Source organism: Rhipicephalus sanguineus, chromosome 11 (assembly GCF_013339695.2).
Source record: "Rhipicephalus sanguineus isolate Rsan-2018 chromosome 11, BIME_Rsan_1.4, whole genome shotgun sequence".
Taxonomy (NCBI): Eukaryota; Metazoa; Arthropoda; class Arachnida; order Ixodida; family Ixodidae; genus Rhipicephalus; species Rhipicephalus sanguineus.
This window is the reverse complement of record NC_051186.1, coordinates 80,921,748-80,935,407: the sequence shown is the minus strand read 5'-3', so window position 1 is coordinate 80,935,407 and position 13,660 is coordinate 80,921,748. Positions and strand designations below refer to the sequence as shown.

Below are 13,660 nucleotides of genomic sequence, written 5' to 3'. Positions count from 1 at the left end.
GGCGCCGGGACTACCAGCACGCAACACAGCACTCATGTTTCCCGACGTATTGCCAGATGGCGTCCATATGTCACACAGCGCCTCTTCTATCGTCTTTACACGACATTTGCAGCGAAGCACGCAGATACGCAGCCAATTTTTTTTTTCTGAGCAGTTATTTAACATTTCGTGCAGTCAGTGACGAAGTCGCAGCAGTAGTTTACCGTCTTCCTCAAAGTGAGGTACAACAATAATAATAAACAAGCAGACGCGAAAGCGGCTGCGGGCGGAGCGGGAGAGGGCTGGCGGAGCAATCCAACCTTGCACGTCACACGGATGCCTCCGCATGGTGGCGCCACGGTATGTCCTCGCGCCCAATGCTAACATATTTGTGGCGCAAAAATCACATTTAAAGAAAATGTCTATTTTAGGTCTGGCAGACCAACACGTCTGTACCCGTTTCGAGACGTTTTTTAGAGGATTTGTGCTTTGTGGGAAGGGGCACTGAGATTCTCGAAACTGGCGGTGAAATTCCACACAAGACAAAGTAGTTTCGTACTCTGTTTATTAGCATATATTTCCGCTTTTCCAACAGCATGAACGAGTAGCTTTGCCAGCATCAGTCTAAAATTGCCTTTCATACTTTTTCACCCACGCACACAAACACGCACACGCACACACACCACATGTCACTGCCAATGTAACCTCCAATCCATATAGCCATCAAGCAGCACTGTTTCAAGCAGAGGAAGGGAAGAACTACAAAGGACATGAGAATTTTGAAGTATGCTCGTTAACGCCTTGTTCTAGCAAAATGTTGACGCCTCTAAGTTAAGCAATGAGCAGTTCAATCAACAGAGCTCATATGGACAACACCAAGTATTAGAGCGCAGCACAAACTAGTCAAAATGTTCTAGCAATGTTAATGGAAGTGTTGCTCAGTTTACAAATGACCTCACCAAATGTATTACAGCCTGAACAACCTCTGCAGCAATTAGCTGTGGTAAGCAATTTTACTTTAGCCACTGGGCACTTTTCATACAATGCTGCCTAAGCTTGAGGCCTGGCTGCAACATCCGCAACTGAGGGCTTCAGCTTCTAACAGCTTTAAATGTGGTGTAGATTGTGTTACATCACGTTTTGCTATCAAAAAAAAAGAAAAGGCAGAAGTTTAGGGGAAGGTGGAAGCTTGAAGAGATGAAAAATTCGCGAACACGGGGTGTTGCTGGAGCCGACGTTTCGAGAAGCGGACTTTTCTCCAAGGCTGCAACCTTGAATAAGAAAAGTCCACTTTTCGAAACGTAACAGCAGAGCAGACAAAATGAGCACTTTTAGTGCAATGCTCATGTATACGCCCCCTTTTGAACATGTATATTTCTGTGCATTTAAAACCTATTTAGCTACTATTGACTGAAAATGTTGCGCCCCTCCCATCTCCCCGCCCCTTGTCCCCTGTTAGCTTCTCTGAACAGACTCCACTCAAAACGATGCCCAAAAGGCATGTAGAAACGGTATATGCTTAGACATGGCAAACCACATAGCAGCAGGACATTGGGCATGCCCTGCGACACCTAACCGTAGAAAGACCAACACAGAACATGCACACAGGCCAAGTGGCATGACCAAAATGTGATTCTTGCTGTCCACTGTTCTCAATGTCGTTCATGAATGGGGAAAACCACCAGGACAAATAGAGATGGCAGAGCTGGGCTTCCAAAGAGTGCATCGTTTCGTGCTAACATGGAAGCACCTGCATTTTTGGCAATGCAATCCCTTTTGCACCTTAAACAAAGACTGCTGAAACGACCTGCCTACATGATACTGGCTAATGGAGTAGTTTGCTGACTGGACAAGTAAAGCACCAGGATCAGATAAGTTATGTTCACTGCTATGCTTATGCAGATGTCACAGCAGTTAGCATAGCGTTTCCAGCAACCATAAGGTACAACTAAATTCTGCAAGACTGTTCAGCCCATCAAAAAGGTATTGTGCAAAGGTTAAATGCAATGCCACAAAAAAAAAAACAATCTACAAAATGAAAACGTGGTCAGAAATAATGCAGTATAAGGTACAGGGCTGTGTTCTGACAACCTGCACTGAAATATGAGCAGAACGGCCCTTTCAGGTTTCTAACGTATTAAAATGCAGCAGCATCAATGAAAGTTCCGGTGGCAAACTTTACACTCAAAACACGGCTAATATGGTGGTTGACAGCTAGCATCTTTCAGCAAAAGGTAAGGAAGTGTACTGACAGCTGTATACTTTAGCAATCAAAAGCAGTGTCTGATAAGTATTGTTATTCTCAATTCCCACCGTGTGCAATACACATGCAACAGCCCTGTGTCACATGGTACCCAAGCGTTCTGCCCATATAAGGAAGTTCTAGCTAAGACTTTGCAATTTTCGAAAACAGCAACTATGGCACATCGTATTTTTTATGCCGATGTGTTCCAGTGCATTTCATATCTAGCTGCTGACCACTTCTCCGAGTGGAATAAATAAGTGTAGTCGGATACAACTTTAGAAGGCAGCGGCATTTCCTTACTCAAAGGCGAATGAACACAAGCGTGCACCAATGGGCGCGCACTCGGGACTGACGTCATGAGCGGGACGGCCGGCGGCTCCGCCTTCGGAGAACATCGGCGCGTGCACGAGTGGGACTATTTCTTTAGTCGCGAAGGCGATCGGCTGCCGCACTTCGGTCGTCTTGGCAGGGCCTCTCCTGTCTTCTTCAGTTGTATCCGACTATAGGTTTATGAACTTTTGCAACTACAGAGGGTATGTTGCAATGGGAAGATTAAAGCCAGGACACAGTGCATACCAACTGACTGAAAATACTTTCCTGGCACAAGTTTTGAGAAATGCAAAATACATTGGTGCTCCAGCCACAATATTCACTCAGTGAGATAAAGCAAAGGTCAGAGAAACATTTATCGGAACTGCAATGCATTCTGCTCCACAACTAGAGTACAGTGCATTCCTCTGCTCACATGATGAGGCTTCTCGTTGCAATGCGTGCCCCCCACCGTGTGTTTGCACGAAAATGTCTCTCGTATTCTGTTTACAAACACTTCAAAGCTGAACTACGCAGAGCATGCAGGTTTGTACATTTTCACCCAGCCTGAAAAAAATTTCTGGCTAAAGATTTCACTCACGAACACGCAACTTTCTCGGGCACTTCATGTGTTGTGCACACTGAGATAGAATCTCAGTCGACTGTATCCTTCCTATGCATCCAAATTTCTTAATCTAATCACACTTCCCATTCTACTTAGGCTGCCGGTTATCTAATCTATACTCTGCCTTGCATGCACCTCCCTTTCATCTAGAAAGTATTAGCTGCGACCTTTAGCTCTCTCCAATCCAAACTATGGCGATTCTGTCTCTACCATAATTATTGCTTTAACCCACGAAGCCTAAGCACAATTACACATCAACTTCTTCATACTTTATGGTCATTATTAGAGGAAAACATTGCGAAAAATCATAAATGCAACTACCCACAGGGAAAGCATCCAGCAGCCTATCAGAAATGCTATTATAGCCACACCATTAAGTTTTCAGCAGTGTATCTAGAATGTTAGGTCTTGTGGCATTAAAATGAACTGTCTTTCCATGGCTAAATTAAAATGCTGCTCCAGAATTTTTCAGTGTGCAAAAAGTGTATCAGACAGAACTTCTGATGCTGAACCGTTTCCCTTTTATATATTTCTGACTACAACACACTTTTAAAGCAAACATCAACCCAGCTTGCTTACTGGCTACAGTAGTTCGCACTTACAGTGCTCCCAGTTGCCAGCTGTGAACAGTGATGCAAGTAACTACATTAATAGGTTGATTCATATGAATAAAATAATTTTCAACAGTCTCATTGCTCGATGCGCCTAAGAGAATAATTTTAATACCTCAAGAAAAACATTTAAGAACATTTTCTAGAAAATTCATTAGTAGGTGGTTCTCTTTAACAAATAAAACACCGATGACCCTCTACAATGGCTGACTGCACAAAATTAATAATACGTCTTTGCAGAGCAGCAGTAACACCGAATTACGCTTTCCAGCATAGCAAGGTGCCCAAAGCATGGCGCTGCTATAAAGCAACAGTTGTGTTAATCTCAAGCAATTGTGCGCACTCCAAAGGCAAATTGCAAGAAGCAAACTGCAAAGGCAGTTTAACACACCCACCAGTTACATTTTGCCCCAGGGTTTGTGCTCGAGGTACAGCAGGAAAGTTAGCCAATTAATTAAATGAGATCTACAGAGGAGTATTCCAATTATGCACGCATCCTGCAATGAACAGGGGCAGCGACAGACCGAAAAATAAAAAAAAACACCCTAGAAAAGCACACTGTGTAGAACTTTTATGCAAAGAGCTTACATTATAAACAAATTGATGTGACAAAAGCAAAAAGAACAGGCATGAGGTAAAAAAAAAAAAGCTCTGGATATGAGGGCACAAAACCTGTGGGCTTCCGGCACTTGAACAACAACAACAACAAGTAACAAAACAGTATGGGGAGTAAAAAATAAAGGAAGCTTGGGAATGCTGCATCAGTGGTCCCAGGCCAGTGTCACCACTTTACACAAAGCGGGAATAAAGCGCTGCGACTGTGTGCTGGGACATGGCTTTGCTTGGGAGGACCTCTACTTCTTGTTCGATGAGCCCTGCACACAGCAGAAAAAACGGAATATTAAGTGCTGGATCCCAAGTGTTATTCTCCAGACAGGTGGTTTACTGGGCGAGATGGGATTGCATATTGAAGAAGGCACCTTGAAATAACCAAGACAAAAGAAAAGGTCCACGCAGTCACAGTACAAACTAAAAGCTGAGGATTTTACTGAAACAACACACATGCTAAGAAACACACATCACTTAATCATGTCTATTATGCCTAATTTTATTTTTATCCTTGTGTTTCCATATGCGTGTTGTTTCAGTAAAATCTGCACTTGATAGTTTTCACTGTGCCTGTGTGGTTCTTTTCTTTTGTCTTTGTTATTTTGCATTGCCTCTCCTTCAAGAAGACCGATTTCCCCCGTGGAATACAATCTGTTTATTGTGAGAAAGCTCCTGTCACGGTACCAAGCTTGCTGTCTGTACACATTGCAGGAAGGAATGCTGTCTGCCTTCCACGCTTCCAGTAAACAGGGGTGAGAAAGCTGAAATTGAATTGGGAGCACTTTTTGGAGCAGAAGAACCTTGATTTGGAGCAGTTCGCGGCATTTAATGTCATCTTAGGAGCTTGAAAAAAAATTTGTAGCAACTTGGGGGAACAAGTACATGTTTTAATCGGCTTAGAATACACATAACACTGAAATGCCATGCCATAACACTAATGCCATGTGGCGCTGTGGGTATGGCATAAATAAATAAATAAATAAATAAATAAATAAATAAATAAATAAATAAATAAATAAATAAATAAACAAACAAACAAACAAACAAACAAACAAACAGCCTTTGGAGACAGTTTTTTTTAAAGGACCCCTGACACCAAAATTGAAACCTCAAGATGTCTGTGTTTTTTTATTGTCCTGTATACAAGTGCACTTCTGACCGATTATTATTAGCGCCGGACGTTGCCTTTAAGATACTTTGGTTTGGTTTAAAAGTAAGCGTAAATGCTCATCTGAGTTGGCAGCACCTCACGACATCGCCACTGGTATGACGTAGACAGAGGCCCCGCGTGATGTTCCACAAGTAAAACGAGTATTGTCGACATCAGAGAAGACTTGCGGGACATGCACAATACTACGACTGGCACCTGGCGAGGACTATTGTTTGTCACCCCTCTCACTCTGTTGTCAGGCTGCTTCGGCCAGGAATGCCTTCTTTGTGTGGAGGGGCACCTGCTTAACAATACCAAAGCACCTGCATCATTTCATTCTTTATCGCGCGCGGGGCCCAAATTTAAAAACTACACTTTCAACGACACCAAAGCTTGAGTGCACGTACTTTAGGCGCTCCCCATTGTGGGACGCGTTGATGTTCCACAAGTAACAACGAGTATTGTCGACATCAGAGAAGACTTGCGGGACATGCACAATACTACGACTGGCACCTGGCGAGGACTATTGTTTGTCACCCCTCTCACTCTGTTGTCAGGCTGCTTCGGCCAGGAATGCCTTCTTTGTGTGGAGGGGCACCTGCTTAACAATACCAAAGCACCTGCATCATTTCATTCTTTATCGCGCGCGGGGCCCAAATTTAAAAACTACACTTTCAACGACACCAAAGCTTGAGTGCACGTGACTTTTAGGCGCTCCCCATTGTGGGACGCTAGTTTCTTATGGTATTTAGGCGGGTGTTTCGAAATGATGCAAAATTGTTCTCAATTAACGAAGCTAGCATTAATTATACAATGCGATAGAGCATTTATAATTCAGTTTCGGGATTACCAAACACAGCTACAAATTACATTAAAAAAGTCGCAAACAAAACTTTCGCTGTCAGGGGTCCTTTAACATATTATCGCCAGGTATGAACTACACTACCTTTTTACACACCACGTGGCCTATCTGGCCCGAGCAACAAACAACTTATGAAATAACTGAAAAAATGTTCTTGAAACTAGGTTTACTTCATAAACGTTTGACAAAGAAAAATGAAAAAGCATCACACTTCTCAAAAATAAAGAAATTGCGATTGCACAAGGATTGTAGTTACATGGCAGAAGGCCTTTGCTTAAGATTTAGCAGATCACTGCTTTCGTTTTATGTAGGTCTGCTTATTTAGCTTTTCAAGCTTCCCTAGAGCTTCCTGTAAGTCAGTGTTACTCTTTGTCAGGAGAACATCACGATAAGCACCTTCAGCTATCTGCTCAGCAGTGTGGTTGGCGTAGCGTCAAGCATACTACATGCTTTTAACAGGCGACAAAAGCATGCTGCATCGTCATTCACTGCCATCTCGTGCGGGACCATCTTCAAGACCTAGAGCAGCATGGGCGCCAAGAAACCTTGCCACACTAACTACCTCGTCAAACGCGTGCGTATGGTAGTGCAAGTGTACTGCACACGTTTATTAGGGGACGACATAAAACGCGCATCGCATCAGTCTGCTGCCGCCTTATCGTGCAAAACCGCTAAAGCATCGTGGTGATGCGTCGCATGCAGGAAGCTAGTTATCGCCGCGTTGGCGCAATGGGGTACTAACTATGGGGCATAGCGGTACGAACACCCCCACGGCAAACGCACTCGAAGGTGACAACGTGCGGCAGCGTTAACACGAAAACCGCAGCGACCGGACAAACATGCTACACACAACAAAGAACCTGCGAGTCAACCCCACTATGCATGCCACTCTGTAGTTTTTGATAAGTAACAGTAGCGCCAGAACACACAGCTTAGCAAGTAGAAGCAACATGCTCGGGGAACGGCAGCACATTTTTGGGGGGTCACACATATTTAAAACAGCCCAGAGGACATTATAGCAGCACAATGGAAGCCTTCATTAGAAAGGTGCACAGAAAGACGCTTGGGTGCGTATATGTGTTCTGCGAGCGTCTCATTTTCTTGGCATCCCTCGTGCTGCTGAGCGCTGTTTGGAAAAATCATGTCAACTCAGCCTTTTTTCCTCACTGAAGCTGACGTGGGCATAAATTCTTGCTTTTGAGGCTGTTTTTTTGAAGCAGTCCGGCGCAATTTTTGTAATTTTTATGCTTTTGGAGCAGCTTCGCACAGAACAATGGAATCTTATTAAAAATGCGCAATATGCACGGCTGTCTCACCCATGAGTACACAACAAAACTATCTCCCGAAATTGATCACTCAAGAATACAATTACGCTTAATATAACAAGCTTTAATATAATTAACATGTCAACTTCACTACATCATTATGTTGAATTTCGACCTAAAATGCAAATTATAGTTGCCTGCCAACTCTTTTTCCACAGAAGCCGCAAAAAAGCTCCTAGTAGTTGTCCACTAAAAGTCCACTATAGGAAATTTCAAAATATGCAATTTTGTTGGACTTGTTGGCTGGTAGCCACTTTTATATCCCGTAATGCCATAATGCCAATGCCCTCTTCACAGCAGCTATATGACACGTGGAAAGAAAAAAATACTGAGGTTGAATGCACTCTGGTGAATGCAAAGCTTTCACATCCATTTCGCCAATATACAGACTGGTATGCATACCTGCTCAGCCTGCAAAAATTTTCACAATATTTACAAGTTTGAGCTCGTCGTTCTATGATCAATGCTGTGTCAAATTTTCAAAACACTGCAGCATGTTTGCAACATCTTGCTGAAAAATGGGGTTAAAAGAAGGAGAGCCTTGGAAGTCCTCCAATGATGAAAGACACCAGAGCAGTACTTGCTCTGTGCAAGTTTGTTCAGGGAAGCTACTAAAGCAAGCAAATGCAGCAAGAACAGAAAGCTAAAGGGTAACTATGATCTTTAAAAAATAGTGTTATTTCTCCACTCATCCAAGGTGAAGGCAAACGATTATTAATAGGGTATCCGACAAATTGTGCGCACTCAGGACAAATCCTGAAACAACAAAACTCTTGAAGTGCTTTTTCAAGCTTTTCCAATAGACATATGCTTGCCAATAGAGTTGGCAGCCATAAGCTGGCAAGTCTATTGGCGGTAGTGAGGTACACTTTTCGACACATGCTATTGCACATGCTACAAAGAATTGTTCCATGCACACTTTGTATTAGTGCTCGATTTGGTGTTTGCGATGTCCCCGTGGTGCACATTACGAGCACAAATAGCCGCAGGGGTGGTAGTACTAAATGCAATGTGCTTTTGCTTGCAGACAAGGTTGGTACGTATTGTCCAAGTGATTTTATAACGGAAAAAAAGGATGCGAAAATTTGTTCCAGGAGAGCACAGAGTTTGCTCTCTCTGATCTAGGGGTCCAAAACAGAAATCCTCGACTGAAGATGCATTTGAGTAAAGAGACGACAACCTCACTTAAATGTGAGAGTCACTGCCTGAAGGACTGAGCTCGAGAGGTTTCCTGGACCACCCAGATGCCATGGATTAGTTGGTTACATCAATACACATTTATGTATCCCTTTTTCAGCAACTCCTACAACAATGTTTGTAACTCAGTTAGCTGAAGTCTGTTTTTTGTTTGCACTAACATGTATCCTTTAGAAGTGAAACAACTCTCCCAAGTTGTAATAAGCTATTATGCCCATTCTGCCACCGCAGCTTGATTTTAAAAAAGAGGTGTTTCCTGTGTGGTGCGACGCCGATGTTATCACATTTACCGAACTGAAACTCCCCTAAGCCTGACAAATGTGCAGCATCAAAAAACCATCACATGCCATTAAAACATAAGAGATCTGATTTCAAATCGCATGAAAGCAAGGAGATCACCTGAATTCAATGTAGGAGCTCAATTCATGGCAGCAGCGCCTTCTGTTTTGCAACATTGTGCGCAGATATGTCTAAGAAATCTAGCAAGAACTAGTATATGGCATCGCAAATGTTTGTGGTTTGCATGCATTGGTTCAACAGAAGTCTTATAAGACTGCTTTTATCACATAACACCTAAATAAATTGACAGAACTGGTAGCCATGTGAAAGTTGCACCCCTTCTTGATCCTTGCATTGTTTCTCTTAAAATTTCTTACTATGAGTTATCAACAAGGCCGACATCTAACCTTGTGAGACTCGAAACACCTAGCCCCTTGAAGACTAATGTTCTCAAACTCTTCTTATTGCTTGAAGTAAATGTTTTTTTAATTAAAAGGCAAAATAGTATGTTGCTAAAGCTCAGCGTCGAAGGTTCCGCAGCTAAAGGCCTGTTAGCATATGCAAGATCACGACAGTCCAACCAAAAATTTCTGAACTGGGTTGAGTAAATTACCAATTCAATTCAGATCTATTGCACTGACTTGTGTTGATATATAGTGAACTTCCAGTGGTTTTTCCTTTTTACATACATACAGTGGAAAGATTTTTGCTGCCCTGACACCAGCTGTGGTGTGAAGAGGCAGCAACTAAAAAAAAAAAAAACTGAAAATACAATGCCAGCAACAAACGTCAAAGCACAGAGCAGAGAAAAAATTTGGACATTAAAGCACATTTATCTGGCCAGGAATCAGCACCATGAAAGCTACTAATAACCAGTCATGTTAAGCAATATCTGACTGTACAAAAATGTCCATTTTTCTTCTCCATCACAGAAAAAGATTCTCACAGAAAAAGCACATTTTCTCATCAGGATAGTTCATGAAACTTGTTGCCTGGTTTTAGACAAGAAAGCAATTACAGCAGATTCACATGTTGTGGGAATCCATGTTGAGGGCATCTTACATGGATGATTATGCAAACGCCGAATGTGTGGGACCCACATGCATGCAATACAAATGCACATAACATACATATGGATAGTGTGATGAATACGCACAGTGTCTGTCGGGCTGACTCGACAGATGGGGAAGGCACTGTGGACCAACGTCTCACGACGTCCTTAATCACACTTGTGGTTTCAGTCGCACGCTCAGAAGAAAGGTGGCACTCTTGCATATTAGGTACGCCCATGCTGTCAACACATACAAGATGCACCGCGACAAAGGCAATGTGCACCGTGTTCTGAGCTGCAAGCAGATGTTGAAGCTAGTACTACCTTAAACGGAGGTGCCTGCAGAGGGCCACATCAAGATTTGGCATTCCTGAGACTGAGTAACATGCTGCCCATGGTGGCAGACAACCAGCAACAAATGCTGTGGAAAGTGAACTTTGGAAGAATGTCACTCCTGACATCTGCAGCTTGGCAGAGCATGCAGTTACAATCTATTATTTGCTTGGACGTGCACCCGAAAGACGCAACTTAGTCTATCTTTTTCGTCGTGTAAATTGGGCAAGTGAAAGAGCCAAGTTCTACACTGAACGATTCAGACCATTAGACCATCCAACCTGAGGAGCAAAACTATAATTTTTTTATTTTAAAAGACAAGTTCATGTGCCTATAATTGCGTACTTTTGAAGTCAGCGTTACCTTGAAGAGGGCACAACAAAAAATAGTTATGTCATTAATTATACAACAAGTATAACCAGTGTTCAAAAACAAGGCGTTCCATGTTAAAAGAGTAAAGGTTGCAGAATGCAAATGCTTTAAATTATGTATAGCCCCAACTTTGACGTGGACATCTTCACTGACTAGGCATCACACGGTACATTCTTGTGAGCCTTTTTAGACATAACAAAAGCTGAACGGCTGTGAAATGACAGCCTGCCTTGCTGCACACAACACAGTGCCACCACATCTACAACTGCTGCATCCTGCCACATCACCTGGACAGTCATATCATGAAAAGCAACAATAATGCACGAAAGTGTCATGCGCAAAATTTACGAAAGAAGGGGAATTGCTCGAGGGGCTCGTTTCTCTGTTAGACACAACCAATGAAACCAAGAGACAATTTTCAGCCAAGGAAAGCATAGGGACATTATTTGTTTTTAACTGTAGTATAATGATTATGACCTAATTGGAAAGTAATTAAAGTGGATGAAAAAGCACCCTTTATGTTAGTGGAATCCGAACGCACAACGTTCGAATGACGTGTACAATTTGTGCTGGGTGCCACACGGCTATGAGCACATTTCACGGATGTGGCTATATTTGTTAAACGATGCCACATCTGTCGTACTGCACCAATGACTACAACTGGACAAGACTGGCTGTGCTAAGAAAACCATTCGTTACTAAGGTCATATTTTCAAAACGAATGAGGTTTATCACAATCCTTTTTCTCTCAACCTGACATTGATTTCTTTACAACGAGGACGTAGTCAGAAATACAAGTGACGGGTGTCAGTGGTTCACAATAAACAATTTTTGCAGTCTATTCTACACCGTCTAAAATAGCAAACACAGTTTTCACATGGACAGTAAACTGAGAAAGAGAAAGGGAAAATACAGAGCTGAAGGCATTTAATAGTTTGTAAACATGATGTCACTACCAGTTCCAAAATGTATACACAGATTACGCTGTTCGCTGCTTATATCAGAGAAATCTGCTATCATCCCTTTTTGTCTGTCACACAAGCCTTTCTACTAAACGAAGGCAACAATGCAAATGAACAAGTGCTCTTGCTGCGTTTCAGAATGAACCACATGGTTGCTGCATTACTGCAACCTTTGTAGCTTATGACTGTTTTGCTGCCAGCACTGACTTTCCAAATAAAAGTGTAAAAAAAGATTGCTCAGTCATTACAGCTATACAAAAAAAAAAGTGGCTACCCTCCCAAGTAAAGAACAGTGGAGACCACTCACCTTTCTCATCTGGTGTTGTCAAAAGAAAGAGAGAGAGAGAAAAAGAACGCGCACCAGGTGTTATTAAGAGAGCAGTGGAAACAAACAGTGATGGTTAGCAAAGCCTAGTGATCACTATGAAGCACACATACCAAGTCCCCCCAAGACAAATCATATTTGCCAACCAACCACAGCAAGCTTGGAGCAGCAGATCCAGTAAACAGAAATGCTTAGGTGCATGCCACAAACCAGTGTACACAGCCTGTGCCGAGGTTCATGCAGTTGTTTGCAGCCTTCAAGCATCGGCCGTCCATGTTATGTTCTGTGTTTGGAATACTATGCTTGTTCATCAACACTGTCGTTTTGAATCTCGCACGATACATTTCCCGAAGAATTTTTAGTACGTGGAGGGAACACAAAATATATGGGATATGGAACGTTCACCGTGACAAGAAAAAGTGTTTATGAGTGTGCACAAAAATGATAGTCTTTGAAGTACGCTTTAGTTGTCACATAATTAAACACTTGCATTTAGGTCTTTAAAGGGACTGACAACCGGAGAGGACATGTGATTAAATCAGTAGCGGAAATCTAAAGAGCATTTATAGAGAGAGAATCGAGCATTCTTTTCAGGATTTGAACAGGATTTGCATTTTTAAATTGAGTTTGAAAGTCACAAAACCTGGCACACCAAACTGCATAGACTGAACAACGTTGCTTGTTGGGCGAGGTGGAACAAGTCAGTCATAATGATACCTAGCGCAAACACTAGACAACAGACAAAAGAGAGGACGTAGACGCATCTACGTCCTCTCCTTTGTCTGTCGTCTAGCGTTTGCGCTAAATATCATTATGACTGCATAGAATGCACGAAGGATAATAACAATAATAATATCTGGGGTTTAACGTCCCATAACCACGATATGATTATGAGTGACGCCGTAGTGGAGGGCTCCGGAAATTTCGACCACCTGGGGTTCTTTAACGTGCACCTAAATCTAAGTACACGGGCCTCGAACATTTTCGCCTCCATCGAAAATGCAGCCGCCGCGGCCGGGATTCGATCCCGCGACCTTCGGGTCAGCAGTCGAGCGCCATAACCACTAGACCATCGTGGCGGGGTCTGCACGAAGGAGTCATTGGGACTGTTGTACATAGGCTTATATTATCAGGCATCCCAACTTTATCATGCGCTTATTGCGAGGTAAAAGGAGTTGACACTGAGAAGTGGTGCTGCCTTCACAGCAACTAGTGCAACAGGAAAATCATGTAGAGCAGCGGCACATGCGTGCAACGTGCACGCATTCACACCGTACCGGAGTGCGTGATTTCGAACTGCCTCAACACTGGTGTGATTGATAGGGCGTCACTTGTTCACCTGCGTATAAATGCTAACACACTCACTTGCCAGAATTCACAGCACACTTTGTGTGTAGGACTTCATCAGGACTGCAGACCGAAAAAT

The 13,660-nt window shown here is 42.8% G+C and overlaps 1 protein-coding gene across 9 annotated transcripts in view; it reads right to left on the bottom strand.

The window, feature by feature from the left end:
• Positions 1-527: 527 nt before the first annotated feature.
• LOC119375196 (GRB10-interacting GYF protein 2) overlaps positions 528-13,660 on the bottom strand; it is a 676,837-nt gene continuing 663,704 nt past the window's right edge. For all 9 annotated transcript variants that reach the window (XM_049420360.1, XM_049420361.1, XM_049420362.1 and 6 more), the window contains one exon: positions 528-4,644. Coding sequence is in view for 2 of the 9 variants with exons in the window: in XM_049420363.1 (XP_049276320.1) it covers positions 4,624-4,644 (21 nt within the window). In the remaining 7 variants the exon portion in view is untranslated. The remainder of the gene's footprint in view (positions 4,645-13,660) is intronic.